We start from the raw sequence: 26,313 nt of genomic DNA, 5'->3' as shown, positions 1-26,313 counted from the left end.
GCTTTTATGTAGTACTGTCGTTGCATGTAATAATGTTTGTCTTTCTAATTTAGGCCAATGGAGCAAGCCAGAAGAAGCTCCACGCATTATTCAATCTTATGCTATAGGCACTGGCACTTGTGAAGGTCACCCCCCCTATTGGATTTTCCCCAGAATGTTGGAATGGTATCTTGTCTCATCCATGTCAATTTCCTCAAGCATTTGACAGAATAGTTAAAGAAGCTTGTATGACAAGACAACCTGTCAATCCCGAAGGCTGTCAGTATGTTGGATATATTCTTAGGAAAGGCATATGTGTAAAGGCCCCATATAAGAAGCCTCCTCCTCCTGTTACTCTGGAGTGTGGGCCTCCTTTATTCTGGGGATGGGAGCGGGTCACCCTAGTCTCGCAGTTGAAGACGGGATGGAAGGGGACTTGCATCGTACATGTTATCCCGGTGGAATTTGGAGTAACTATCCAAAGACCCCCGAGGAAGCGCCCAGAGAGAAAGCGAAGTAAAAGGTCCCAGCAGAATAAGGATATGCCCCATCCATTGGAATCAAGGATGCAATATAATTTGTGGGTCCAATTGGCTAAACTAACCAACACAACCGATTTTTGCCTTTCTGAAGCATATGACATGGAAAATTTGCTGTCCACATGTTTAATACCAGTGTGTGTTCCTGTTGCAGCAGCTAAGGAATTCAGTCAACATGGGTTTAAAGAACACATAGGTTATGAAACAATGTACAACTGGGGACACATTTCCAAGTTTTTACCAACTGATGCTCTAGCTTTACATACTCCTAACGTAGCCATTCCAGAAGACTTACAATGTGCACATATCACAGGGTGCGAGCAGAATACACCTTCACCTCAGTGCCTGAAAGTAAGCCAAGAGAAGCTAAATTGCACATCTTTCCAAACAGTGTCTTTTGGATATGCAAACATGGTTACCTAAAGGGTGGTTCTTCACTTGTGGGAAAGACACTTTCAATTATATTCCTGCCAACATAAGCACATCATATTGTTGTTTAAGCAGACTAACTACCTTTTTACCAGATAGATCACTTTTCACCTCCCCTAACACCACACGGTACAAAAGAGCCGAGGTACTAACAGAGGATTGTGAGTCATCTCGCACTCTTCTAAATGCGGCAGAATACAATGCGTTGGCAGTCTCATTAGTGGGAGTTCCTGCACTTGCTCTGAGGGCCCATGTCAATATAAATTTTGTGGCCTGCAACTTGGCTAAAACTATAAATGCCACTTCAATAGCCTTGTCTGCCATCAATCAGGAGATGATAGAATTACGCAAGGCTATTTTGCAAAATAGGGCAGCCATCGACTATCTTTTACTTCGCCAACATATGGGATGTGAGGCCTTTGAGGGAATGTGTTGTTTTAATCTCTCAGATCAATCCCCCGTCATAAATAAACAAATTAAGGTACTCCATAAAATAGCCTCAGAGCTACAAATAGATTCCCTGGGAAATTGGTGGAGTAACTTATGGTCGTGGCTCCCAATAGGCCTTATTGGAAACATCATAAGAGCAGTAATCCTTTTTATTGCTATTCTGATCAGTAGCTGTTGTCTTCTGCAATGTACCTTTTCAATGATGCATAACATAACACTACCTAAACGAGTGTCCCTGCTTGCAGAGAGAAAAGCTACGGCTCAGGTTATGGCTATGTGGGAATTCCAGAGACAAGAATATAACAACATACATACATCAGACCCCAGTGTTACGGAATGAAACTTATCTGCATAGATGAGATAAGTCTCATCGGGGGGAATAAAGTGGCACCTGGGAAAACACTAATGATCCGACAAAGAATGTGGGTAAAAGCAGATGGCCCACCAAAGAATGTGTGTGAAAGGGAGGTTTGTTTTTGCTTACTAGACAGCTCTTAAATTTAGGATGGCCAGACATCCTGTTCCCAGCTCTGCACATGATATATTACTAACTGCCTATCACATGGTGTGACTAAACTGCTTATCACTTGATATATTGCTGATTACTAAAAACATTCCGTTGTAAAAGAGGAACTATCGATTATAGATCTGTCTAGTAGTTTTCCTATGTTAGGACCTATAGAATGTAACCATGTGTGGGATGTAACCTACTCAGGAAATAACCCTGCCTGAAGGGTTATAAAAATGGTCACCAATGCACAGTCTGTTGTTCAGATTTCTTTAGCCATGATGGCTCTCTGAACCTGCGCAATAAACTTCCCTTTCCTTGAAAGAGCTGACTCAAGTCTTTCATTTTCTACAACAGATTGGCTATCTTCTTTAGCTTGGAACTTTGCATATGAGAATTCATAATATGTTCCACAGTCAGAACTGGCAATATCTTTGATGCTTCAATTGGACTCTTCCACCTTCTTTTAACAATAGATAATATTATTGCTATATATTTCATATCTATATCTCATGTGTATGTATGTGTGTGTGCGTATATAAGTTCCAAAATTAAGAACACATTGAAAAACATAATTAGCTGGGTGCCAAGGTTCTGACTGACGAACCCAATGAAGTAAGCATAGCTGAGACAATCCAATCTCTCATGCAAAATTTTATTGAGCAAATCATATTGGCACAGATGAAAGGAAAACCAGCTCTGGGTAATTGGCACCAAAGCAGTATATTAAAAGTATAGAAACTCCCTTATTAATAGTTTAATATGGTTGAATTTATATTAGTTTTAGTATTATAGTTTAATTATATTATTATTTTCATTTTTAATTTGTTAATATTTATCTTGAAAAGGAGTTAAAGTATGTTATGGATTTGATTGTTAGTATAGTTGGGTAATGTTAGTTAAATTATGATTGTTTATTTGTAACCCTGTAATCAGCTCTGGGAAGTGGGGGAGGGGAGGGAGGGATTTGGGATATATATTGTATAAAATTTTTAAAACTTTTAATAAAAAAAAGTATAGAAACTCCCTTCTCCCCTGACAGTGCAGGTCATATTATCCAATTAAGCTTCAAATAATTATAAAAAATCTTCAGTTCTCAGTAAACAATATCTTGCTTGACCTTGGTTCTCAGGCTCAGCAGCTCAACACCTACAAGGCCCATTCCATTCCCCCTCCTCCCCCTCGGGTCTGTAGGCAAGACAAGAAACAGAAATGGCTGAAACAGCATAAGCTTTTTTGAGCTTAACAGGCTGGCTCCCCTAAAAGTTGGAAAAAAACTGGAAAACAATAAGTACACGTTACTTCATGTCATCTCTTGCGACAGCCCTGGCTTTTGGGGATACTTATTATGTAACTTCTCTATTAAGTGATCTTCCTTTACCTTATGGGTTTTTGTCCATCTAGTCTCTGAGATTAGGTAATCTTTCCACTGGATTAGGTACTATAATTTCCCTTTGTAGATTCTAGAGTCTAGGACCTGTTTAACTTCATAGTGTGGCTACCCCCCCCTCCACCATTATTGGCCCCAGGGCTTCTTTCTCAACTGGTCTCATCCTAGAACCCTGGAACAGTTTCAGCAAGCTATAATGGAACACTGGGTGCACTTTGCCTAATATCCTGGGTAGCTTTAACTGTACCTTGACCAGGTTGATGAGTTTTACAATCGGGAAAGGCCCTATGAACTTTGGATCCAGTTTCTTCAAGATTGTCTCACTTTTCGATACTTTGTTGACAGATACATTTTATTTCCCACACGAACATCCCTTGGGAAGCTTGCTTCTTGTCTGCCTGTTTCTTTTGGTTCTCTGTCACCTTGTCTAGGACTTTCTTTACATTGCTCCAGACACTCTGGAACAAGTCTTACCCATTAGGCTAAAGTCCTTGAGAATGGGGGCTTCTGAGGGTATTCTGGCATGGGCTCAAACTCCAACCCTTTGGCTACTTTGAAGGGGGTGGAACCTGTGCTACTGTGTACTGTATTATTATAAGCCACCTCAGGAAATGGCAAGAGTTCTGCCCAGTTAGATTGCTGGTAATTTACATAACAATGCAGGTACTGTTCCAACATTGCATTCAGTGGCCCCATTCATACTTTGATGGAACACCAAATTAAGACCTTGAGAGGACCCGTTCATTTTGATAAAGTTATGCCAAAATTTTGCCGTTAATTGGAGCTGAAATGATATGCTTGGGCACTCCATGTAGCATATTACAGGAACATCTTGGCCAATCTCTGGGCTGGTGAGAGGCCAGGACATGCGACGAAGTGGGCTTGCTTGGAAAACAGGTCCACAACAGTCCAGATCACGGTGTTTTCCCCACTCTCAGGCAATTCAACTACAAAGTCCATAGCTATCTCTTCCCAGGGCCAGGTCAGGTCAGCAACTTGCTGCAGCAGTCCTGGATCTTGCCTTGGATTCTCTTACTAGCTGCACACACATCACAACTTTTTACATAGCTCTCAATGTCCTTTTTTATCTTTGGTGGTTGGCCAGGTGCAAAGTCTTGAGGAATCCAAAATGGCCAGCTTTCTTGGAGTTGTGGCTCTGCTGCAGGATCTTTACTGGCAAGCTGTTAGGGTCATACAATTTGTCCCCCTTCCACACCACTCTCTCTCTTTCTCATGGTTAGTTCCCCTTGATGGGCTCTGAACCACACGTCAGATTGTAGTTCTTGCTTCAGTTGCTGTGTGAAAGCATTTGTAGGGGATGGTCTTTTCTTTTGGGCTTGTGTCTCATGGTGGCTTGCGGAATCCTCTTGGTTGCTCTTGTATCAGCCAGGAAGTTCTTCCCCCCGGGATGTACTTTAGTTCAATGTTGAACTGGTTAAAGTATTAGGCCCACCAGATCTGCTTGGGGGAGAGTTTGCAGGTGTCCTCAATGCTTCTAGGTTCTTCTGATCAGTCCACACTTCAAACAGGATTTTGCTTCCTTTCAGAAATTGCCTCCAAGTTAACAGTGGCCATTGTACTGCAAAGGCTTCCTTCTCCCACACTGCCCATTGGTCTTTTGGTTTCATTTAACTTTTGGGTCATGTATGTGCACAGTTGCAGTTTCCCCTCCTTGCATCTTTTTAAGGACGACTTCCCATAATGCCACATTGCTGGCACCTGCTTGGATCACAAATAGCTCTTCAGGATTAGGATGTTTTAAGACAGGCTCAGCTGCAAACAGTCTCTTGAGCTTTTCAAATGCCACTCGACATGAGGAGTTGCTCTGGGCAGTGCCTTAATCTTCCTGCGATCCTCCAGAACTCTCAGGTGTATTCTGTCACTGGCTGGCTCCTTTGCCTCATGTTGCAGACGTTGGCCACCACTCATTGGGTCTGCATGGTTGCCAAACTAGACCCTGAGTTCTCCGAAAAAAGCATCAGGTTCCCCCAACTCAGGAAGTCCTTTGTCATGGAGGACGGTCACCCACTCCGCAGCTTCTCCCTCAAGGTTCACCATGATTGTGTCCACGTGGGCCTTGTCATTGGCATACATCGCCCCATGCTGGTCCAGGTGTGACCACACCTGATTCAGGGGAAAATGTCAACTTCTCCCAACTTTGATCAGTGGGAGTTGTTGCAATCTCAGGGTGCCCCAATATCCCAGCGGCCATCTCATCATGTAGGGAACATCCATGGAAGAGCACTAAACATTTGTGGCTGTAGTTGACTCACTACCCCAGGCTGCAGATTGAGGGCCAGCGGCCCCGAGTCTCAGAGTTGAGACAAATTGCGAGGGAGTGATTGGCTGGGGACTGGTTGCTCTTGGCCCAGGTTGAAGTGAGAGGCTCAATGTGGCCACCGCAAACTGACCAGATCCCATTCAGGCGGTTAGGTCCAGCCTTCGGGTCGGCTTTCCTCTCGCTCTCCAAGCCACTGAATCTCTCCCTCAGATGCTCTACTGACTGACTGTTGAACATCGTCAGGCATCTCTGCTCCACCAGTCCTTCCCATTCTGAGACCCTCCTCTCTCTCCATCTGTAGGTTTGGGCAAACTCAGGTCTCAAATAGGCCAGTGGGAACTCGGCTTTGGCCACTTTCAACACACTTTCTCACCACCCCCCCACTCCTGGTGAACAGATGACTCCCATCAACCCAGTCCACTCCAGTGTTACCGGTGATGCCAACTAAACAATTTTTACTCTCGGGCAAGTTGCTGCCAGTTGGGCACCGGAGTCACCTTGGGTTCCAACTGGAGCTCCATTAGTCACCTCCTCCTTGGCTTTAGTGGTTGCTCTCCCTTCTGCTCCATTTCAGGAAGCTTCCCCTGAGTTTTTGCAACCCCTCCGAATTAGCCAGGTGGGATGCAGGAGCTCAGACTCCTCAATTGATTTTAGTTTTAAATGAGAGCAAGTTTAGTGTCAAGGTTCCAATTGACAAACCCAATGAAGTAAGCATAGCTGAGACGATCTGATCTCTCATGCAAAACTTTATTGAACAAATCATATCAGCACAGATGAAAGGAAAATCAGCTCTGGCTAATTGGTACCAAAGCAATATATTAAAAGTATAGAACTCCCTTCCCCCCTGACGGTGCAGGTCACATTACCCAATTAAGCTTCAGACAATTATTACGAGAAAAATCTTCAGTTCTCAGTAAATAATATCTTGCTTGACCTTGGTTCGCAGACTCAGCAGCTCAAAACCTGCAAGGCCCATTCCATTCTTCCCCCCTCCTTCCTAAGTCTGTAGGCAAGGCAAGAAACAGAAATGGCTAAAACACCATGAGGCTTCTTTGAGCTTGACACTGGGTTAGTTATTTTAGTATTTGAATTGCCTCTAAAATTTGCAACACTTCTATTTTTGAATTCATTCTGAAAAATATTTGAATAATGTTTTTATTCACATAATAATACTCTTTATGTATCAATATATTGTAGGAAGAGCTACAAGAAGCACTTCTTGCTCGGGCAATAAAGCAGCAGACTGAAGAATATTCAGAAGACTTTGAAAGTGATGCATGTATGTTGAGGAAGACTTAACTGTTGTACTCTGTGGATTTCATTTTGAGTACAGTTTGAATATATATTTTTAATAGATATAGCTGGTGTTCATTGAGGGGCAGAGGTGTTGCATTGTTTGGTACTCTTTCCATTCCTGTTTAACATCTACATGAAACTGCTCAGTGAGGTCACCCATAGCTGTGGCATGAGCTATCACCAGTATGCTGATGATAGAGCCAGCTACATAGTGAAGTAAGCAATGCTTCCAATATCCTGTTTTAGTGCCTGGAGGTTAAATAGGTCTGGATGGGGAGCAACAGGTTTCAGCTCAACCCTGTCAAGACAAACTGGCTTTGGGTTTTAGGATCAGCTGAATTTAGGAATTTATCACCTTTGGTTTTGGATTACATTTCTCCAGACCAACCCACTGCACAATCTGAGAGTCCTTCTAGATTTAAGATTTCTGCTCAAAGAGCAGCTTTGAATTGTATGCAGGTTGTGCCCATTCCTGAATCAGGAGGCTCTGTGTTTAATCACACATCCTGGTCATCTCCTGTATGGATTACTGTAATGCACTCTACATGGGGCTGACTTTGTGGCTGTACGCAGAAATTTCAGTTGCTGCAAAATGAAGCATTACAAGCAGTTATGTGCATACCTAGATTGTCTATAAAGCCTTACATAGCATGGGTCCAGATTATTTGAGGGACTGCCTTTCCACAGTGACATCTATCTATCCCATCAAGTCTAGCAGAAGAAGCTTGATACAGGTTTTGTCCACTAGAGAGTATTATGTGGTAGATCCAGCAATAGGATTGTGATCTCCTGGTGACTGTGCTGTATGGTTTTTAATTGTGTTTAACATTTGTGTTGGTTGCTTCTTAAAAATGTTTTAATATATTCTTTATGTTTTAATTTTAAGCTACACACAGTCATGAATATAAGATAGGTGGCTATATAAAGTGAATGAATGAATGATTGAATGTGATATCATTAATACTGTTTTTATATGGAACTATAATAAGATGTACAATTTATGTTACCAGTAATTGATTCACAGATAAAATTATGCTTTGAATTGCAACATACCATATTTTGACAATTGTTCCACATTATTTATTTATCACTTTGGAGAGGCAATGTGTTGATTTATGCTTGGCACCAGAAAGTATGAGAAATGTGTTAAGTACACATTGCAGTCAAAATCATTCTTTCACTTTGCATCTGTTACTCTTTCTTTTATACATGAAATGTTAATTTTTTCCAGTCTCAGAAGAGGAATTTCCTGAATCTGAGGAAAACATCTGTCCTAAATCAGCAGTCTTTAAAGTATCATCATCTAAGTTTAATCTTTGTAACAAGAACACTTTAAAAAGCGAAAGTGCCGATGACTTGTCTTCATTAGAGGAATATGAGGGATCTCAATATGTCTCTATTCTGGAGAGAAAGGTTTTGAGCAAAGAGGGGCAAACCATCCCCTTATCACTAACTGAACATCCTGGATCATGTAAAAGGAGTGCAGCAAAACAATCCATTCCATTTGAAATATCTGTGTCAAATCACTATTCTTTTGGAAAAGAAATATCAGAAAATAAACATTTGATCAAAGACACCAAAGATGATACAATTATTGAAGAAAGGTCTGGTTGTGAAGAAGATTACAATAATATAGAGGAAACAATTAGATATAAGTTGATATTAGAGGAAAAAAATATGATTCAGTGTAAAATGGAAAGCAAGCCAGTGCCAGAGCCAAGGGAGTTCAAGACTAAGGCTGTATCAGCATCAGGTAAAGGAAATGTATTTAAATGTTATTGCTTAAATTGTGCAATTTCCAGATTGCTAAAATTATTTTAAAACAAAATAATTGGATAAACTGTTTTTATCTATATAAAGAAAGTTTTAATTCTTTGAATATGTATATTTGACACAGAGAAAATCATTGTCTTTCTATTAGACAAAATAAGTTATATTTAATTTATTTACAAATTAAAGCATTGCCATTTTGCCATGTGATATAATGTAGGATTGCTTATAGTTCAAAGTTACAACAGCACTGAAAAAAGTAACTTATGACCATTTTTCATACTTAAGACCATTGCAGCATCCCCCATGGTCACATGAACAAAATTCAGACACTTGGAAACTGACTCATTGACGGTTGCAGTATTCTGGAGTCATGTAATCACCTTTTGTAACCTTCTGACAAGCAAAGTCAATGAGGAAGTCAGTTTCATTTAACTGTGTTACTAACTTCACAACTGTAGGGATTCACTTAACTGTGGCAAGCAAGATCATAAAATGAGGCAAATTCACTTAACAAATATTTAATTTAGCAACAGAAATTTTGGGTCAGTTGTAAACCTAAATCGAGGATTACCTGTATTTAGTTGCCAGGCATTGCTTTTTGAATTCAACATTGCACCATTCTGAATAAATGTAACTGAATCCTAGTGCAAATATTACAAAGAATAACTGTTCTACAAAGCAAATGAGCTCTCATTTCCAATCAAAACTTGAATAGAATAGAGCTGGAAGGGACCTTGGAGGTCTTTTAGTCCAGCCCCCTGCTCAAGCAGGAGAACCTATGCCATCTCAGACAAGTGACTACTCTTGTTGTTGTTGTTGTTAATTGCGAAGTCATGTCCAATCCATCGCAACCCCATGGACAACGTTCCTCCAGGTCTTCCTGTCCTCTACCATCTTCTGGAGTCCATTTAAGTTCACACCTACTGCTTCAGTGACTCCATCCAGCCATCTCATTCTCTGTCGTCCCCTTCTTCTATTGCCCTCAATCTTTTTTCTTAAAAATCTCCAGTGATGGAGCGCCCATGATTTCTGAAGGTAAGCTGTTCCACTGGTTAATTGTCCTCACTGTCAGGAAGTTTCTCCTTAATTCCAATGTGGGAGATGAAAATATAGTCTGCCAACTCTGTAGGTTTAATAAGGCCTGGATAATCTAAGGGAGACCCCACATAAAAGATTTGAGCCAAACTCTCTAACTGGTATGGTTTCATAATATAAAAGAACTATTTGTAATCTGCTGAGCTATTGCAATTTGTGTAATATGATTATATTTGGAACAAGAACATAGTAACCGTGGGAAATAGGGAACTGAAAGTAGTAGATGGATGGAGGTTTCAGATGTACACGGGTGTATGTAGAAATTAATGGTCAGCAAGAAAGAACAAGGAACTGATTTCATAAATGTTGCAAGATAATGTCCATTTGTGGGTGGCCGTTAGGAAAAGGGTATAAAAGATAGAGCTCAAGATCAGCTCATGGCCACTGGCCTATACTGTCCTTGCTGGACCTGCTATGTCATTGGACCTCATTGCAATGGGTTACTAATGTAAGTGATGTTGTGTTATTATGTTTGCTATGTTCCAAATTATTAGCAAAATAAACCTCTGAATCTTAAAGTAAGAATTATTGTCTTGTGTTGCTGTCTTGTGTTTCTTTCATTGGGTTTTTCCACAACACCAGGTTGCTTCTCTCTTTGATCAGTTTCCAACCATTGTTTCTTGTCCTGCCCTCTGGTGCTTTGGTGAATAATGTGACCCCCCCTCTTCTTGGTGGCAGCCCCTCAAATATTGGAATACTGCTATCATGTCACCCCTTTTTCTTCTTTTCTTTAGACTAGCCAAACTCAAGTCCTGTAGCTGTTCTTTGTATGTTTTAGTCTTCAGGCCTTTGATCATCTTAGTTACTCTTCTCTGAAATTTTTCCAAACTCTCAACATCTTTTTTCTAATGTGGTGACCAAAATTGGTTGCAGTATTCCAGGTGTGGTCATACTAGGGTTTTATAAAGTGGTACTAATACTTCACTGATGTTGATTCTATGCCTCTGTTTATACAACCCAGGATTATATTAGCTTTTTTGGCTGCTGCTGTACATTGCTGGTTCATAGACAAGTGATAGTCTACTAGGACTCCAAGGTCCCTCTCACAGTTGATGTTTTTGAGCCAGGTCTTACCTAATATGTATCTGTACCTTTGTTTTTTCCTGCCTAAATGTAAAACTTTGCTTTTCTCCACACTGAAACTCATTTTGTTGGATAGGGCCCATTGTTCAAGTTTGTCAAGATCTTTTTGGATCCTGAGTTTGTCTTCTGGGGTGTTGGCTACTCCTGCCAGTTTGGTGTGATCTTCAAATTTGATGAGTTCCCCTTCAATTCCCTCATCTAAGTCACTGATGAAGAGTACTTGGCCTAAGACGGAGCCTTGTGGTACCCCACTGCTTACTTCTCTCCATGTGGATGTGGTGCCATTGAGGACTACTCATTGAGTATGGTTTGCCAGCCAGCTACAGATCCATGTGGTGGTGATGTTGTCTGTTCCACCTTTTTCTAGATTACCAAGGAGTAGGTTGTGGTCTACTTTATCAAATGCCTTACTGAAGTCAACATATACTACGCCCACAGTATTTCGCAGGTCTGCTAGTTTGGTCACTTTATCAAAAAATGAGATAAGATTGGTTTGGCTTGATTTGTTTTTAACAAACCTGTGCTGGCTGCTAGTTATGACTTTTTTGCTTCTAGTTGTTCGCAGATTTGTTTTTTGATTATCTTTTCTAGTATTTTCCCAGGTATTGATGTTAAACTGATTGGTCTGTAGTTTCCTGGGTCTGTTTTTTTTCCCTTTCTTGAAGATGGGAACCACATCAGCCCTTTTCCAATCCTCAGGTACTTCCCTGGTACTTCAGGATTTATGAAAGAAGTGGTGCAATGGTTTTGAGATAACATCTGCCAGATCCTTCAGAACTCTGGGATGTAATCTGTCGGGTCCCAGTGATTTATATTCGTCAAGGTCGGATAGGTGTTTTCTTACCATTTTCTTGCTTATTTTAATTTTTGTTTCTAATTTGTCTTTTGCCATGGTTTTTTTGGTATGTTGGGCTGTAGTTTCTTTTTGTGTGAAGACTGATGCAAAGAATGAGTTAAGCAGCTCTGCTTTCTCCCTGTTGCCTGTTATTTCCTTGCTATCTTCTCTCTTTAGTGGACCTATAGTTTCCTCAACTTTTTTCTTGTTATTAATATGTTGGAAGAAACTTTTTTTTTATTATCCTTGATTTCTGTTGCAAGTCTTTGTTCGTTCTGAGCCTTTGCTTTCCTGACTTCATTTTTGCATGTTCTGTCTGTCTTCTGATAATTGGCCTTAGTTATGTGCCCCTCTTTCCACTTTTTGTATTTGTCCTTTTTATCTTTCAGTTTGTCAGAGAGATCTTTGTGCAGCCATGCTGGTTTCTTTTTAAATTTCTTGTTTTTCTTTTTCAGTAGTATTGTGCTGGACTGGGCTTTTATGATCACATTTTTTAGAGTTTCCCATGCTTCTTGGGTTATTTTCCCCTTTGGGATTTTCATCCATGGAATCTTTCCTAGGTTCTCACTGAGTTTGTTAAAATCAGCTCTTTTGAAGTTTAAGACACTGGTTGGATTGTTTTCTGTTGCTAGTGTTTGCATTATATTGAATTTCAGAATGACGTTATTTTCACCCAAGGTTCCGGCAACTTCAACTCCCTCTATCACTTCTTCTATATTAGTGAGAATTAAATCCAGTAAAGCTTTACATCTGAATCAAATGTTGATATATATCTTTTTTTAAACAGATTTTATTGATTTTTTTAATTTTTAAAACAACGTGCTTGAGACACACCGTGGTACAGGGGTAGTCAAGAATCCAAAAACAAAACATATATAGATAACTTAATCAATACATCAAACATTCCCTCTCTCTTTCCCTCAAATAGCTTATATATTTAAAATAGTCTGTTTCTAACTTAAGTTTCTAATAATCCTAAACCTGTTTTACAGCTTTATACAATTATGAGACCATAATCAAATTTAACTTTAAATAAGCACATTATCAATTCAGGTCCCTTCCAAATCTCTCCTAATTCTTTAATTTCATCATAAATCTTATTTATTTCTCCTTCCACTACTATCTCCCAGTTAAAATAAAATATTAATCTATCCAATACATATCTAATCCATCAATCAGTTTCTTAAGCTAACACAATAATATCAACCTTAAATCATTTAAGTCCATTAGACAAGGTTCTAATTTCATCCAATTAATTATCAGACCTAATAACATCGCTATTATCAGATAAAAGATGTCATCTTATTAAAATAATATTCAATTCATTATTAGTTCAATCCCAATCTAGAACACCTCTTCAATTTTCTTCATTCCATTGTATAATAACTTTCATAGATATAAACCTATTATTCCAAAACATACATTCTTACTTTATTTAATATATATATTCTAATAATCACCCACTTTTCTTACTTCTAACACAAAAGCTTAATCCTTAGATAATCCATAATTCTAAAATGCCTTAAATCCAGTATATATAATTTTAGGTTTCTATTTTCAGTCTTATTTTGGGCTTCTTTTTCTGATAAACAGGTTTTCACAACAATGCTTCCCTTCCAACCGATGAGTCTCTCTTTGTTATTTGTGATGCCATTTGAGGCAGTAATAAGCCTCCTATCATCTGCATTGAACCTCTATTTCTCTTATTCTTGATGTCTTGGTGCTTTAAAGATTCAAATCTCAGTCTTTGCTTTTTGTGATCCTCAAAAATATAGATAAGAAGCTTGTAAGGTGAAATAAATTCCTCTGTATTCTCCATAAAGTCATCTTTTAGTGTATTTTGATTTGTAGAACAGTCCGATGTAGTCAGAAAATCACTTTTAGGATTCAAAGAGGAACTTCTGGTTCTTAGTTCTATAATCTCTTTCATTGTAACAAATTCCTCTTTAGTCTCCCTTAATTCCTCTTTTGGTAGATTTTGGTTTGTAGAATAAACAGGTGTGGTCTGAAAGTCAGTTTGAGAGTTTGGGGTAAAATTGGCTCTTCGTTCTGTAATAATCCCTTTCCTTATAGCACTTATTTCTTCAGTAACCTCGTAAATCTTTTCCAATATAAGCTTGCAATTTAAGTGAGAGTGAAGTTTCTCCATTCTTTTTCAGGAATAGTTTGAGGGTCAGCTCCTTCTCTCACAGTTGCAATATTAATTTTTCACCACTAGATGTCCTCAGTAAGTAAAAAAACCTTTTCCAGACACCATTTCCCCCCCTTTTTTGTATCTTTTAAAGGAAAGAGTGGAAAAAGAAATAATCTTCCAATATTAGCTACCAACACAATTCCAAAAAGCGTTTTTTTTCTGTATCCCAATATTAATAAAAATAAAATGTAGTCTTTAAAGATTCTTTGTTCTTAGCACCTTTCTTCCCACACAACCAGAAGCTGCTTAATCCAAATGGGGAAATAATTTCAACCAAGTTTTTACAGGCAGTAAAAAAGCCAACATAGAGAAAGGAGAGGGGCAAAAAGGGTCTCACCCAGATCTTCCATGGTGGATCTAATTACGCTTAGCTGTAATTGTGACTTCGGCTGGTGCAGCAGAATAATTGGCCATCTTGCAGGATGATCGTTGCTCCGTTGGCCCTAAGAAAATAGCTGGAGCCACGGGAGAAGCTGCCGCTCTCCCGTAGTCACCAGCAACCCTCCTTCTCAGTGGTCGCCCCTCCAGGGTGGCTTTTGACCCACTAAGGGGTCTACCAACGCAGAAAACCCGGCCGGACTGGAGAAGAGTCCCCAGACACGACCGGCGTCACCGCGTACCGGAACCAGAAGTCAAATGTTGATATATATATCAATACATTGTATTATTTCAACACAGATTTGTACATATATTTGTGATATATATGTATATACAAAACAATTAACAGTCAATGATTTATATAACTTAGAGTATTAAAAAAAAGAGAGAGGAGAAATTTAGGATGTCAATATTACAAGCATAAAATGTTGAGTACAACATTGAAAAAACAACTGCTGTGACTCACATCAAAGTATTTTTGGTATGATAAAGTATTCAAACTTAAGCTGGTTACTTAATATTAAAGTCTGCATTTATTTATTTAGCTATCTATTTATTTATATTCCACCTTTATTATTTTTATAAATAACTCAAGGCAGTGAATACTCAATACTCATTCCTCTTCCTATTTTCCCCACAACAACAACCTTGCGAGATGGGTTAATCTGAGACAGAATGATTAGCCCATAGTCATTCTGGCAGTTTTCATATTGAAGGTGGGACTAGCACTCACAGTGTCTCCATTGTTATGTTACAATTTATATGTTTGTTTGTTCGTATGTATGTATATCTCTGTGTTTAACATGTTAATGAAAGGAATAAACTGATAAATTAATATTGCAAGAATTAAAATACCAAAAAGTAGGTAAAAATAAAAATAAAAGTATTGAATTTCTGATTTTATATATACATACATACATACATACATACATATAGTCGATAACTAGAAATGAAATATAATTGGATTCTGACATCCTGCCCCCTTAAAAATAAGAGAGAGCCACCTGAAAAGAAAACAAAATAGATATAAAAGTTAGTCTGGCTTGTTAGGATACTCTGTGTGAAACTTCTTTAATAGGTTTGGGGCTCTGACATGACGTTTATGGACCCACTCATTTTGTGAGGCAGGGAGGTGTTTCCAAGCTACTAGGTACTGAGTTGCTCCATGATATCTCCGAGAATCTACGATTTCCTTTATCTCGAAGTGTTGTTCGCCCTCCACCATGATTGGGGGGGGATTTTTGGCTGTAAAGGTGATTGATGCTCTCTTTTCAGCAAACTGCAATGAAAAATTGGGTGTATTTGCCTCAGATTTTTGGGTAATTCTAATTCTACTTACTGGGTTTATGATTCTTTTAATTGGAAAAGATCCTATATATTTTGGTCCAAGTTTTTTACAAGGTTGTAGGGATTTTAGGTATTTTGTAGATAAGTACACCATTTCTCCTATAATGAATGATGTAGGCTCAACCCTTTTTTTATCGGCTTGTGCTTTGTATCCCTGCCTAACTTCATCTAGTGCTTTTCTAACTATTGGCCAGGTGTTTTGTAATTGTTCCATCCATTATTTCAGTGATGGGATCGCCGGTTTGTTTGGGGTTAGTTGTGGCATGGGGTTGAAACTTTGACCAGTAGCTATTTCAAAAGGAGTATAACCTGTGCTGGAGTGGACTGCATTATTGTAGGCAACTTCTGCGAAAGGGAGTAGGTCGATCCAATCAGACTGCTGGAAATTAAGAAAGCATCTTAAGTATTGCTCCAGTACTGAGTGACAACGTTCTGTTTGTCCATCCCCTTGTGAATGATGGCTAGATATCAGTCCCTGAATGGTCCCTAAGAGAGATAAAAATTCCTTCCAAAATGCAGATGAAAATTGCACTCCCTATCAGATATGATGCATTGGGGTGCCTCATGCAATCTGTAAATATGCTGGACAAAAAGTTTCACTAAGGCTTTTGCGGTGGGAATCTTTTGGCAAGGGATAAAGTGCACCTGTTTGGAAAACAAGTCCGTGACCATCCAGATAGCAGTATTCCCATTGCTTTCTGGTAATTCCACTATAAAATCCATGGCTATTTCCCTCCAGGGGGCTGATTAAAGTATCTTTAATCTCTCAAACGCCGCTTGGCACTCCATTGTCCATGTTAGTGGCTGGCTAGGTTTTACTGAGGATGGTCCTTTCATTTTTAGTAAGTTCGTGAGGGGCAGGGCTTTCTGGGCAAATGAGGGGATGAATTGGCGATAAAAGTTTGCGAAGCCCAGGAAACTTTGCAATTGCTTTCTTGTGCGAGGTGGTGCCCATTCTAATACTGCTCTGACCTTCTCTGGGTCCATTTCAATGCCCTGTGGGGATATGCGATAACCTAGGTAGTCTATCCTTTCCTGGTGGAATTCGCATTTCGAGAGTTTGGCATATAGGTGAGCTGCTCGCAGTTTCTTTAAAACCACTCTGACTAGGTTGACATTTTCCTCTTTTGATTCGGTGAAGATAAGAATGTCGTCTAAGTAAACCTTAAATAGGTGCTCCCTTAGAATGTCATCAATGACGTTCTAAGTCTCCAAATGGCAAGACTTTGAATTGGTAGCACCCCATTGGGCAGTTAAATGCGGTCTTCCATTTATCTCCTTCCTTAATTCTCATGCAATAGTAAGCTTCCCTTAGGTCTAGTTTAGTAAAAAATTTCCCTTTCGAGAGGTGTGACAACATGTCCTTCATGAGTGGCAGGGGGTATAGGTTGCTTTCACTGATTGTATTCAGGGACCTATAATCCATGCATAAGCGTAAAGAGCTGTCCTTCTTCTCTCTAAGGAGGATCAGGGTGGCCACTTTAGGCTTGGCTGGCTCAATGAACCCCCTTTCTAGGTTTTTCTTTATGAATCTTTCCATTTCCTCCTTTGGGCTCATGGAGTATAATCTGGGCTTTGGGAGTTTTGCCCCAGGCTTGAATTCTATGGCACATTCCGTGGGTTGGTAGGGGGGAGCTCATCCGCCCTCTCCTCACTGAAAACTTCAGCAAGATCTCTGTATTCCTCTGGTATTTCTGGTAGTCCATTTTCCTCTTCCATGGCAGCTTTTTCTGTTCTTCGTAGCTCCCCTTCGGATTTTAAGTCCATAGGGTCCCCTTTCGGGAAATTGATTTCTGCTGTCCTCCAATTCACCCAGGGGTTCCATTTTTTTACCATTCCATCCATAGGATCATCGGGCATTCCATGTCTTGGGTCACTACAAACATTATGTCTTCCTCATATTTGCCCAAGGAAAGTGTATTGGTAGGCCATGCCCACCCCAGCTCCACAAAGGCAAAAAATTTCATGATACATCACAATACGTCACGTGATGCAATCGAGTTTGACACCCGTGAGTTAGATCATCAAGGATATTAATCTTAAATTCAATGATTGTGCCATGATGTAATAGCACCATTAGCCTGAGAAGGTATCAGATTATAGTTCTAGTACTTAATTTGGGAGGGGGGGGGAGATTTAGGGAATTATTAAATTATTAGTGAAGAAGGGAGCAAAGTCACAAGGCAACCGTGTCATGTAGAACTGTTTTTTTTTGTCTTTTACATGTTGCTAAAATTTCACCCAATATATCAGAAACAATGGGAACAGATGGTTTATCTGAATGGCAGATTAACATGCTATTGCAGCAATAAATTTCAAAAGAGGCCTGCCTGCTGATACAAAGAAATGAATTTTACTGTAGAAATAAATACAAGCTCATATCTATTAGAAAGTCCCAGAATTTAACAAACCTTTGGACATATATTAACAGATGTTTGAAACTCTGACTATAGCTGACTGAAGATTTACGGAGTTTAAATTCAGCCTAAATGAACATTTTTAGAAGTAGGTAATAATTATATTCTTTATATTTTTCTCAGCTGAAAATATAAGCATTCCTGCCTTATATGATTTTTCAAAGCAATCTCCTCAACCTAGAAGTATTTTGAGGAAAAGTAGCCATGTGGAAGACTATGAAGGAACCAAGGCAGAGGGAAGAATACCTAATCATCATCGACTGTTTTCGTTATCTGCACCATCTTCTGAAACAAGATTAAACAATCAAGTGATGAAATCTGAAAAAAGAGCACTTTCTGAAAGTCCTGGTGCTGAGGTTAGCAGAGTATAACATATATGGTACAAAATATCCAATAAAATTTACTGTAAGAATCTCATCCAGATTTTAAGATGACTTGATTCAGATTTTAAGCTAACTGACCAACTTAATGATAAATATACTTAATGTAATTATTATTGGTTGTGTTCTGTGCATTTCACTCGTCTTTTTCTTTTGCCCATTTAGTGTGCATATATGAATGTGTCTATTTGTGTTGCATTTGCATATATATTTTAAAATAACACAAGACTCTTTATTTACATTCTAGGGCCCCTTAATTGCAAACTCCTCATCCTCAATCCCTATCCAGTTGTCATCAGTAAATGAGAAAACTGGAGATTCTAATTTGGCAGTATCTGGAAATAAAACCTCCTCTAAAGGTAAAGTATATGAAGCTATAATACTTTAAAATGTTATTTATAATTTATAGGATGTTTTAGTTATTTGTTTATTTAAAAGATTGGTATGGCTGCCCATCATACAGCATACAGTAATTCTGGGTGATTTGCAACTTCAATAAAACCACAAACACAACAAAAACAATAAAACAAAATTAAAAGCCAGCATCTCACTCATCTTCATGAGATGCTCCAATGAACTATCTATAGACTGTCATCTTCCAATACCACTTACGTCTAAATCACTATTAGGAATCTAGTGCAATTTTCCTTGAAGTAATTTCTGGCCTAAATTTTTCAAAAGGAGAGTAGAGAATTAAGCTCCTGTACTTTGGGTGTGTGTTTTCTTGTTTTTAATCTAAGTTTCATAATATAAACAAATTGTGTGTGTGTGTGTGTGTATATACAGGTGAAACTCGAAAAATTAGAATATCGTGCAAAAGTTCATTTATTTCAGTAATGCAACTTAAAAGGTGAAACTAATATATGAGACAGACTCATTACATGCAAAGCAAGATAGTTCAAGCTGTGATGTGTCATAATTGAGATGCTTATGGCTTACAGCTCATGAAAACCCCAAATCCACAATCTCAGAAAATTAGAATATTGTGAAAAAGTTCAATATTCTAGGCTCAAAGTGTCCCACTCTAATCAGCTAATTAAGCCATAACACCTGCAAAAGGTTCCTGAGCTTTTAGATGGTCTCTCGGTCAGGTTCAGTAGGAATCACAATCATGGGAAAGACTGCTGACCTGACATTTGTGCAGAAAACCATTATTGGCACCCTCCATAAGGAGGGAAAGCCTCAAAAGGTAATTGCAAACAAAGTTGGATGTTCCCAAAGTGCTGTATCAAAGCACATTAATAGAAAGTTATGTGGAAGGGAAAAGTGTGCAAGAAAAAGGTGCACAAGCAGCAGGGATGACCGAAGCCTGGAAAGGATTGTCAGGAAAAGGCCATTCAAAAGTGTTGGGGACTTTCACATGGAGTGGACTGAGGCTGGAGTCAGTGCATCAAGAGCCACCACACAGAGACGGATCCTGGACATGGGCTTCAAATGTCATATTCCTCTTGTCAAGCCATTCCTGAACAACAAACAACGTCAGAAGCGTCTTACCTGGGCTAAAGAAAAACAGAACTGGTCTGTTGCTCAGTGGTCCAAAGTCCTTTTTTCTGATGAGAGCAACTTTTGCATCTCATTTGGAAACCAAGGATCCAGAGTCTGGAGGAAGAAAGGAGAGGCACACACTGCCAAAAGCACCAAAACCTGGTTCAATGACCGTGGGATTACTGTGCTTGATTGGCCAGCAAACTCGCCTGACCTGAACCCCATAGAGAATCTATGGGGCATTGCCAAGAGAAACAAGAGAGACATGAGACCGAACAATGCAGAAGAGCTGAAGGCTGCTATTGAAGCATCCTGGTCTTCCATAACACCTCAGCAGTGCCACAGGCTGATAGCTTCCATGCCACACTGCATTGAGGCAGTAATTGCTGCAAAAGGGGCCCAAACCAAGTACTGACTACATATGCATGCTTATACTTTTCAAAGGTCCGATATTGTTCTATGTACAATCCTCGTTTTATTGATTGCTTGTAATATTCTAATTTTCTGAGATTGTGGATTTGGGGTGTAAGGACCCACCCCACTTTGCATCTTAAGAACACAGAACTCTTGGAATAATTCCTCCAACAGGCATCCTTTATTAAGAGAAAATGGTTGCAGGCGTTCTAGACAGGACTTGGGGTCCAAGCTCTCCCATTCAAGGTTTCAAGGGGTTCCCCAGTAGCCCCACCCAATCACCCCCTTCTTCTAGCAACAGTCTCAGGCATTACAATCCCACCCCCTTTTCCTTACTGCCGGCTGGATGGAGACTTCAGAGAGAACTACATGAAGGTAATAGCCCCATTCTTATGGTTAGTCCTTTTGGCGATATCCACATTCAGTCTCTTTGAAGTGTACTGAAGGAAGTGAGGGCCATAAAGCCCCTTTGTTCACCCCCTTCCCTCCACCATATGGCAGAATCCAGGGAAGGCAGAAATGGGGTTTTCTATAGTTGATAACTAGAGATGAAATATAATTGGATTCTGACATCCTGCCCCCTTAAAAAAAAGACAGATCCACCTGAAAGAAAACAAAACAGGTATAAAAGTTAGTCAGGCTTGTTAGGATACTCTGTGTGAAACTTCTTTAATAGCTTCGGGGCTCTGACATGACGTTTATGGACCCACTCGTTTTGTGAGGAAGGGAGGTGTTTCCAGGCAACTAGGTACTGAGTCGCTCCATGATCTCTCCTAGAGTCAAGGATTTCCTTTATTTCAAAATGTTGTTCGCCCTCCACCATGATTGGAGGTGGGGGGGGGATTTTTGGCCGTAAAGGTGACTGATGCTCTCTTTTCAGCAAGCTGCAATGAAAAATTGGGTGTATTTGCCTGAGATTTTTGGGTAATTCTAATTCTACTGTTACTGGGTTTATGATTCTTTTAATTGGAAAAGGCCCTATATATTTTGGTCCAAGTTTTTTACAGGGCTGTAGGGACTTTAGGTATTTTGTAGATAAGTACACCATTTCTCCTATAATGAATGGTGTAGGCTCAACCCTTTTTTTATCGGCTTGTGCTTTGTATGCCTGCCTAGCTTCATCTAGTGCTTTTCTGACTATTGGCCAGGTGTTTTGTAATTGTTCCATCCATTCTTTCAGTGATGGGATCGCCGGTTCCTGTGGGGTTAATTCTGGCATGGGGTTGAAACTTTGACCGGTGGCTATTTGAAAAGGAGTGTAACCTGTGCTGGAGTGGACTGCATTATTGTAAGCAACTTCTGCGAAAGGGAGTAGGTCCGTCCAATTTGTTTGCTGAAAATTAATAAAACATCTTAAATATTGCTCAAGTACTGAATGACAACGTTTTGTTTGTCCATCCCCTTGTGGATGATGGCTAGATGTCAGTCCCTGAGTGGTCCCTAAGAGGGATAAAAATTCCTTTCAAAATACAGACGTAAATTGCACTCCCCTATCAGAGATGATGCGTTGGGGTGCCCCCTGCAATCTGTAAATGTGCTGGACGAAAAGTTTTGCTAAGGCTTTTGCAGTGGGAATCTTTTGGCAAGGGATAAAGTGCACCTGTTTGGAAAACAAGTCCGTGACTGTCCAGACAACAGTATTCCCATTGCTTTCTGGCAATTCCACTATAAAATCCCTGGCTATTTCACTCCAGGGGGCTGAGAGTTCTCTTCATCAGGTCAATAGCTTTCTCTAGGATCCAGTATGAGTACAGTGCCCAGCTTTCTCCCTCTTCACTTGCGTGCAGGGATTTCTCCATCTCCTGCTTCCATTCTGGTTGCTTGGCCCCCCCGTCTCAGGGTCACCTTTCTTGATTCCTTTCCCCACTCACTTTTCTTTCCAACACCCATTGACCAGCGAGGCTTGTGGTCCCGTGTCACCACCACTTCTTCTCCTGAGGAATCTGACCTCTCGGATCCCAACATCCGGCAATGTTCCAGTTGGGGTAGCGGCTCTCTTTCCAGGGAGTTTTCCCCCTTTCTTGCTCCATTGTCTGACATGGTATTTTTTTGCAAAATCCCCCGGCAAGGGTCTCCCTTCCAGGTGGATTAATTTTGCAAGTCCTGTCTAATGTAAGGGCCCACCCCACTTTGCATCTTAAGAAGACAGAACTCTTGGAATAATTCTTCCAACAGGCATCCTTTATTAAGAGAAAATGGTTGCAGGCGTTCTAGACAGGACTTGGGGTCCAAGCTCTCCCAATCAAGGTTTGAAGGGGTTCCCCAGTAGCCCCACCCAATCACCCCCTTCTTCCAGCGACAGTCTCAGGCATTACACGCCCACGCCCTTTTCCTTACTGCTGGCTGGATGGAGACTTCAGAGAGAACTACATGAAAGGTAATAGCCCCATTCTTATGGTTAGTCCTTTTGGCGATATCCACATTCAGTCTCTTTGAAGTGTACTAAAGGAAGTGAGGGCCATAAAGCCCCTTTGTTCACCCCCTTCCCTCCACCATATGGCAGAATCCAGGGAAGGCAGAAATGGGGTTTTCTATAGTTGATAACTAGAGATGAAATATAATTGGATTCTGATATCCTGCCCCCCTAAAAAAAAGACAGATCCACCTGAAAGAAAACAAAACAGGTATAAAAGTTAGTCAGGCTTGTTAGGGTACTCTGTGTGAAACTTCTTTAATAGCTTCGGGGCTCTGACATGACGTTCATGGACCCACTCGTTTTGTGAGGCAGGGAGGTGTTTCCAGGCAACTAGGTACTGAGTCGCTTCATGATATCGCCTAGAGTCAAGGATTTTCTTTATTTCAAAACGTTGTTCGCCCTCCACCATGATTGGAGGTGGTGGTGGGGGGGATTTTTTGCCGTAAAGGTGACTGATGCTCGCTTTTCAGCAAGCTGCAATGAAAAATTGGGTGTATTTGCCTGAGATTTTTGGATAATTCTAATTCTACTGTTACTGGGTTTATGATTCTTTTAATTGGAAAAGGCCCTATATATTTTGGTCCAAGTTTTTTACAAGGCTGTAGGGACTTTAGTTATTTTGTAGATAAGTACACCATTTCTCCTATAATGAATGGTGTAGGCTCAACCCCTTTTTTATCGGCTTGTGCTTTGTATCCCTGCCTAGCTTCATCTAGTGCTTTTCTAACTATTGGCCAGGTGTTTTGTAATTGTTCCATCCATTCTTTCAGTGATGGGATCGCCGGTTCCTGTGGGGTTAATTCTGGCATGGGGTTGAAACTTTGACCGGTGGCTATTTGAAAAGGAGTGTAACCTGTGCTGGAGTGGACTGCATTATTGCAAGCAACTTCTGGGAAAGGGAGTAGGTCCGTCCAATTTGTTTGCTGAAAATTAATAAAACATCTTAAATATTGCTCAAGTACTGAATGACAACGTTTTGTTTGTCCATCCCCTTGTGGATGATGGCTAGATGTCAGTCCCTGAGTGGTCCCTAAGAGGGATAAAAATTCCTTTCAAAATGCAGACGTAAATTGCACTCCCCTATCAGAGATGATGCGTTGGGGTGCCCCCTGCAATCTGTAAATGTGCTGGACGAAAAGTTTTGCTAAGGCTTTTGCAGTGGGAATCTTTTGGCAGGGGATAAAGTGCACCTGTTTGGAAAACAAGTCCGGATGTCCAGACAACCAGTATTCCATGCTTTCTGGCAATTCACTATAAAATCTGGGTATTTCACTCCAGGGGGGCTGAGAGTCTCTCACAGGCATAGCTTTCTCTAGGATCAGTAAGAGTACAGTGCCCAGCTTTCTCCCTCTTCACTTGCGTGCAGGGATTTCTCCATCTCCTGCTTCCATTCTGGTTGCTTGGCCCCCCGTCTCAGGGTCACCTTTCTTGATTCCTTTCCCCACTCACTTTTCTTTCCAACACCCATTGACCAGCGAGGCTTGTGGTGCCGTGTCTCCACCACTTCTTCTCCTGAGGACTCTGACCTCTTGGATCCCAACATCCGGCAAGGTTCCGGTTGGGGTAGCGGCTCTCTTTCCAGGGAGTTTTCCCCCTTTCTTGCTCCATTGTCTGACATGGTAATTTTTTGCAAAATCCCCGGGCAAGGGTCTCCCTTCCAGGTGGATTAATTTTGCAAGTCCTGTCTAATGTAAGGACCCACCCCACTTTGCATCTTAAGAAGACAGAACTCTTGGAATAATTCTTCCAACAGGAATCCTTATAAGAGAAAATGGTTTGCAGGCATTTAGACAGGATGGGGTCAAGCTTCCAATCAAGGTTTTGAAGGGGGGTTCCCCAGTAGCCCACCCATCACCCCTTCTTCCAGCGACAGTCTAGGCATTACCACGCCCACGCCTTCCTTTCTATGCGGGGGATGGAGACTCTCAGAGAGAAACTACACTGAAAAGTGATAGCCTCTTATGGTAGTCATTTTGGCGATATACAATTCAGTCTCTTTTTGAAGTGTACGAAAGCGCAAGTCCGAGGGCCATAAAGCCCCGTTGTTCGCCCCCTCTCCCTCCACATTGAGAATCCAGGAAGGCAGAAAGGGGTTTTTATAGTTGATAATACTAGAGATGAAATCTAATGGTTTTGATATCCTCGCCCCTTAAAAAAAAGACAGATCCACCTGAAAGAAAACAAAACAGGTATAAAAGGTAGTCAGGCTTGTTAGGGTACTTTGTGTGAAACTTCTTTAATAGCTTCGGGGCTCTGACATGACGTTTATGGACTCACTCGTTTTATGAGGCAGGGAGGTGTTTCCAGGCAACTAGGTACTGAGTCGCTCCATGATATCTCCTAGAGTCAAGGATTTCCTTTATTTCAAAATGTTGTTCGCCCTCCACCATGATTGGAGGTGGTGGGGGAGGCATTTTTGGCCGTAAAGGTGACTGATGCGCTCTTTTCAGCAAGCTGCAATGAAAAATTGGGTGTATTTGCCTGAGATTTTTGCGTAATTCTAATTCTACTGTTACTGGGTTTATGATTCTTTTAATTGGAAAAGGGCCTATATATTTTGGTCCAAGTCTTTTACAAGGCTGTAGGGACTTTAGTTATTTTGTAGATAAGTACACCATTTCTCCTATAATGAATGGTGTAGGCTCAACCCTTTTTTTATCGGCTTGTGCTTTGTATCCCTGCTTAGCTTCAACTAGTGCTTTTCTAACTATTGGCCAGGTGTTTTCTAATTGTTCCATCCATTCTTTCAGTGATGGGATCGCTGGTTCCTGTGGGGTTAATTCTGGCATGGGGTTGAAACTTTGACCGGTGGCTATTTGAAAAGGAGTGTAACCTGTGCTGGAGTGGACTGCATTATTGTAAGCAACTTCTGCGAAAGGGAGTAGGTCCGTCCAATTTGTTTGCTGAAAATTAATAAAACATCTTAAATATTGCTCAAGTACTGAATGACAACGTTTTGTTTGTCCATCCCCTTGTGGATGATGGCTAGATGTCAGTCCCTGAGTGGTCCCTAAGAGGGATAAAAATTCCTTTCAAAATACAGACGTAAATTGCACTCCCCTATCAGAGATGATGCGTTGGGGTGCCCCCTGCAATCTGTAAATGTGCTGGACGAAAAGTTTTGCTAAGGCTTTTGCAGTGGGAATCTTTTGGCAGGGGATAAAGTGCACCTGTTTGGAAAACAAGTCCGTGACTGTCCAGACAACAGTATTCCCATTGCTTTCTGGCAATTCCACTATAAAATCCCTGGCTATTTCACTCCAGGGGGCTGAGAGTTCTCTTCATCAGGTCAATAGCTTTCTCTAGGATCCAGTATGAGTACAGTGCCCAGCTTTCTCCCTCTTCACTTGCGTGCAGGGATTTCTCCATCTCCTGCTTCCATTCTGGTTGCTTGGCCCCCCGTCTCAGGGTCACCTTTCTTGATTCCTTTCCCCACTCACTTTTCTTTCCAACACCCATTGACCAGCGAGGCTTGTGGTCCCGTGTCACCACCACTTCTCCTCCTGAGGAATCTGACCTCTCGGATCCCAACATCCAGCAATGTTCCAGTTGGGGTAGCGGCTCTCTTTCCAGGGAGTTTTCCCCCTTTCTTGCTCCATTGTCTGACATGGTATTTTTTTGCAA

General features: G+C 40.6%; 1 protein-coding gene across 5 annotated transcripts in view; it reads left to right on the top strand.

Moving 5' to 3' along the window:
- The first annotated feature begins 5,515 nt into the window (after positions 1–5,515).
- MAP9 (microtubule associated protein 9) overlaps positions 5,516–26,313 on the top strand; it is an 83,659-nt gene continuing 62,861 nt past the window's right edge. Inside the window, exons 1-4 of one of the 5 annotated variants that reach the window (XM_039363074.1) lie at positions 5,516–6,855; positions 8,104–8,625; positions 18,118–18,350; positions 18,622–18,733. In XM_039363074.1, the coding sequence (XP_039219008.1) occupies positions 8,550–8,625; positions 18,118–18,350; positions 18,622–18,733 (421 nt within the window). In that variant the 5' untranslated portion in view covers positions 5,516–6,855; positions 8,104–8,549. The remainder of the gene's footprint in view (positions 6,856–8,103; positions 8,626–18,117; positions 18,351–18,621; positions 18,734–26,313) is intronic. The other 4 variants (XM_039363075.1, XM_039363076.1, XM_039363078.1 and 1 more) reach the window with 4 other exon arrangements.

Source organism: Crotalus tigris, unplaced genomic scaffold (genome assembly GCF_016545835.1).
Source record: "Crotalus tigris isolate CLP2741 ecotype Arizona unplaced genomic scaffold, ASM1654583v1 scf7180000019504.2031707, whole genome shotgun sequence".
Taxonomy (NCBI): domain Eukaryota; kingdom Metazoa; phylum Chordata; class Lepidosauria; order Squamata; family Viperidae; genus Crotalus; species Crotalus tigris.
The sequence above is the reverse complement of the archived record's forward strand: the minus strand, read 5'-3'. Positions and strand labels throughout refer to the sequence as shown.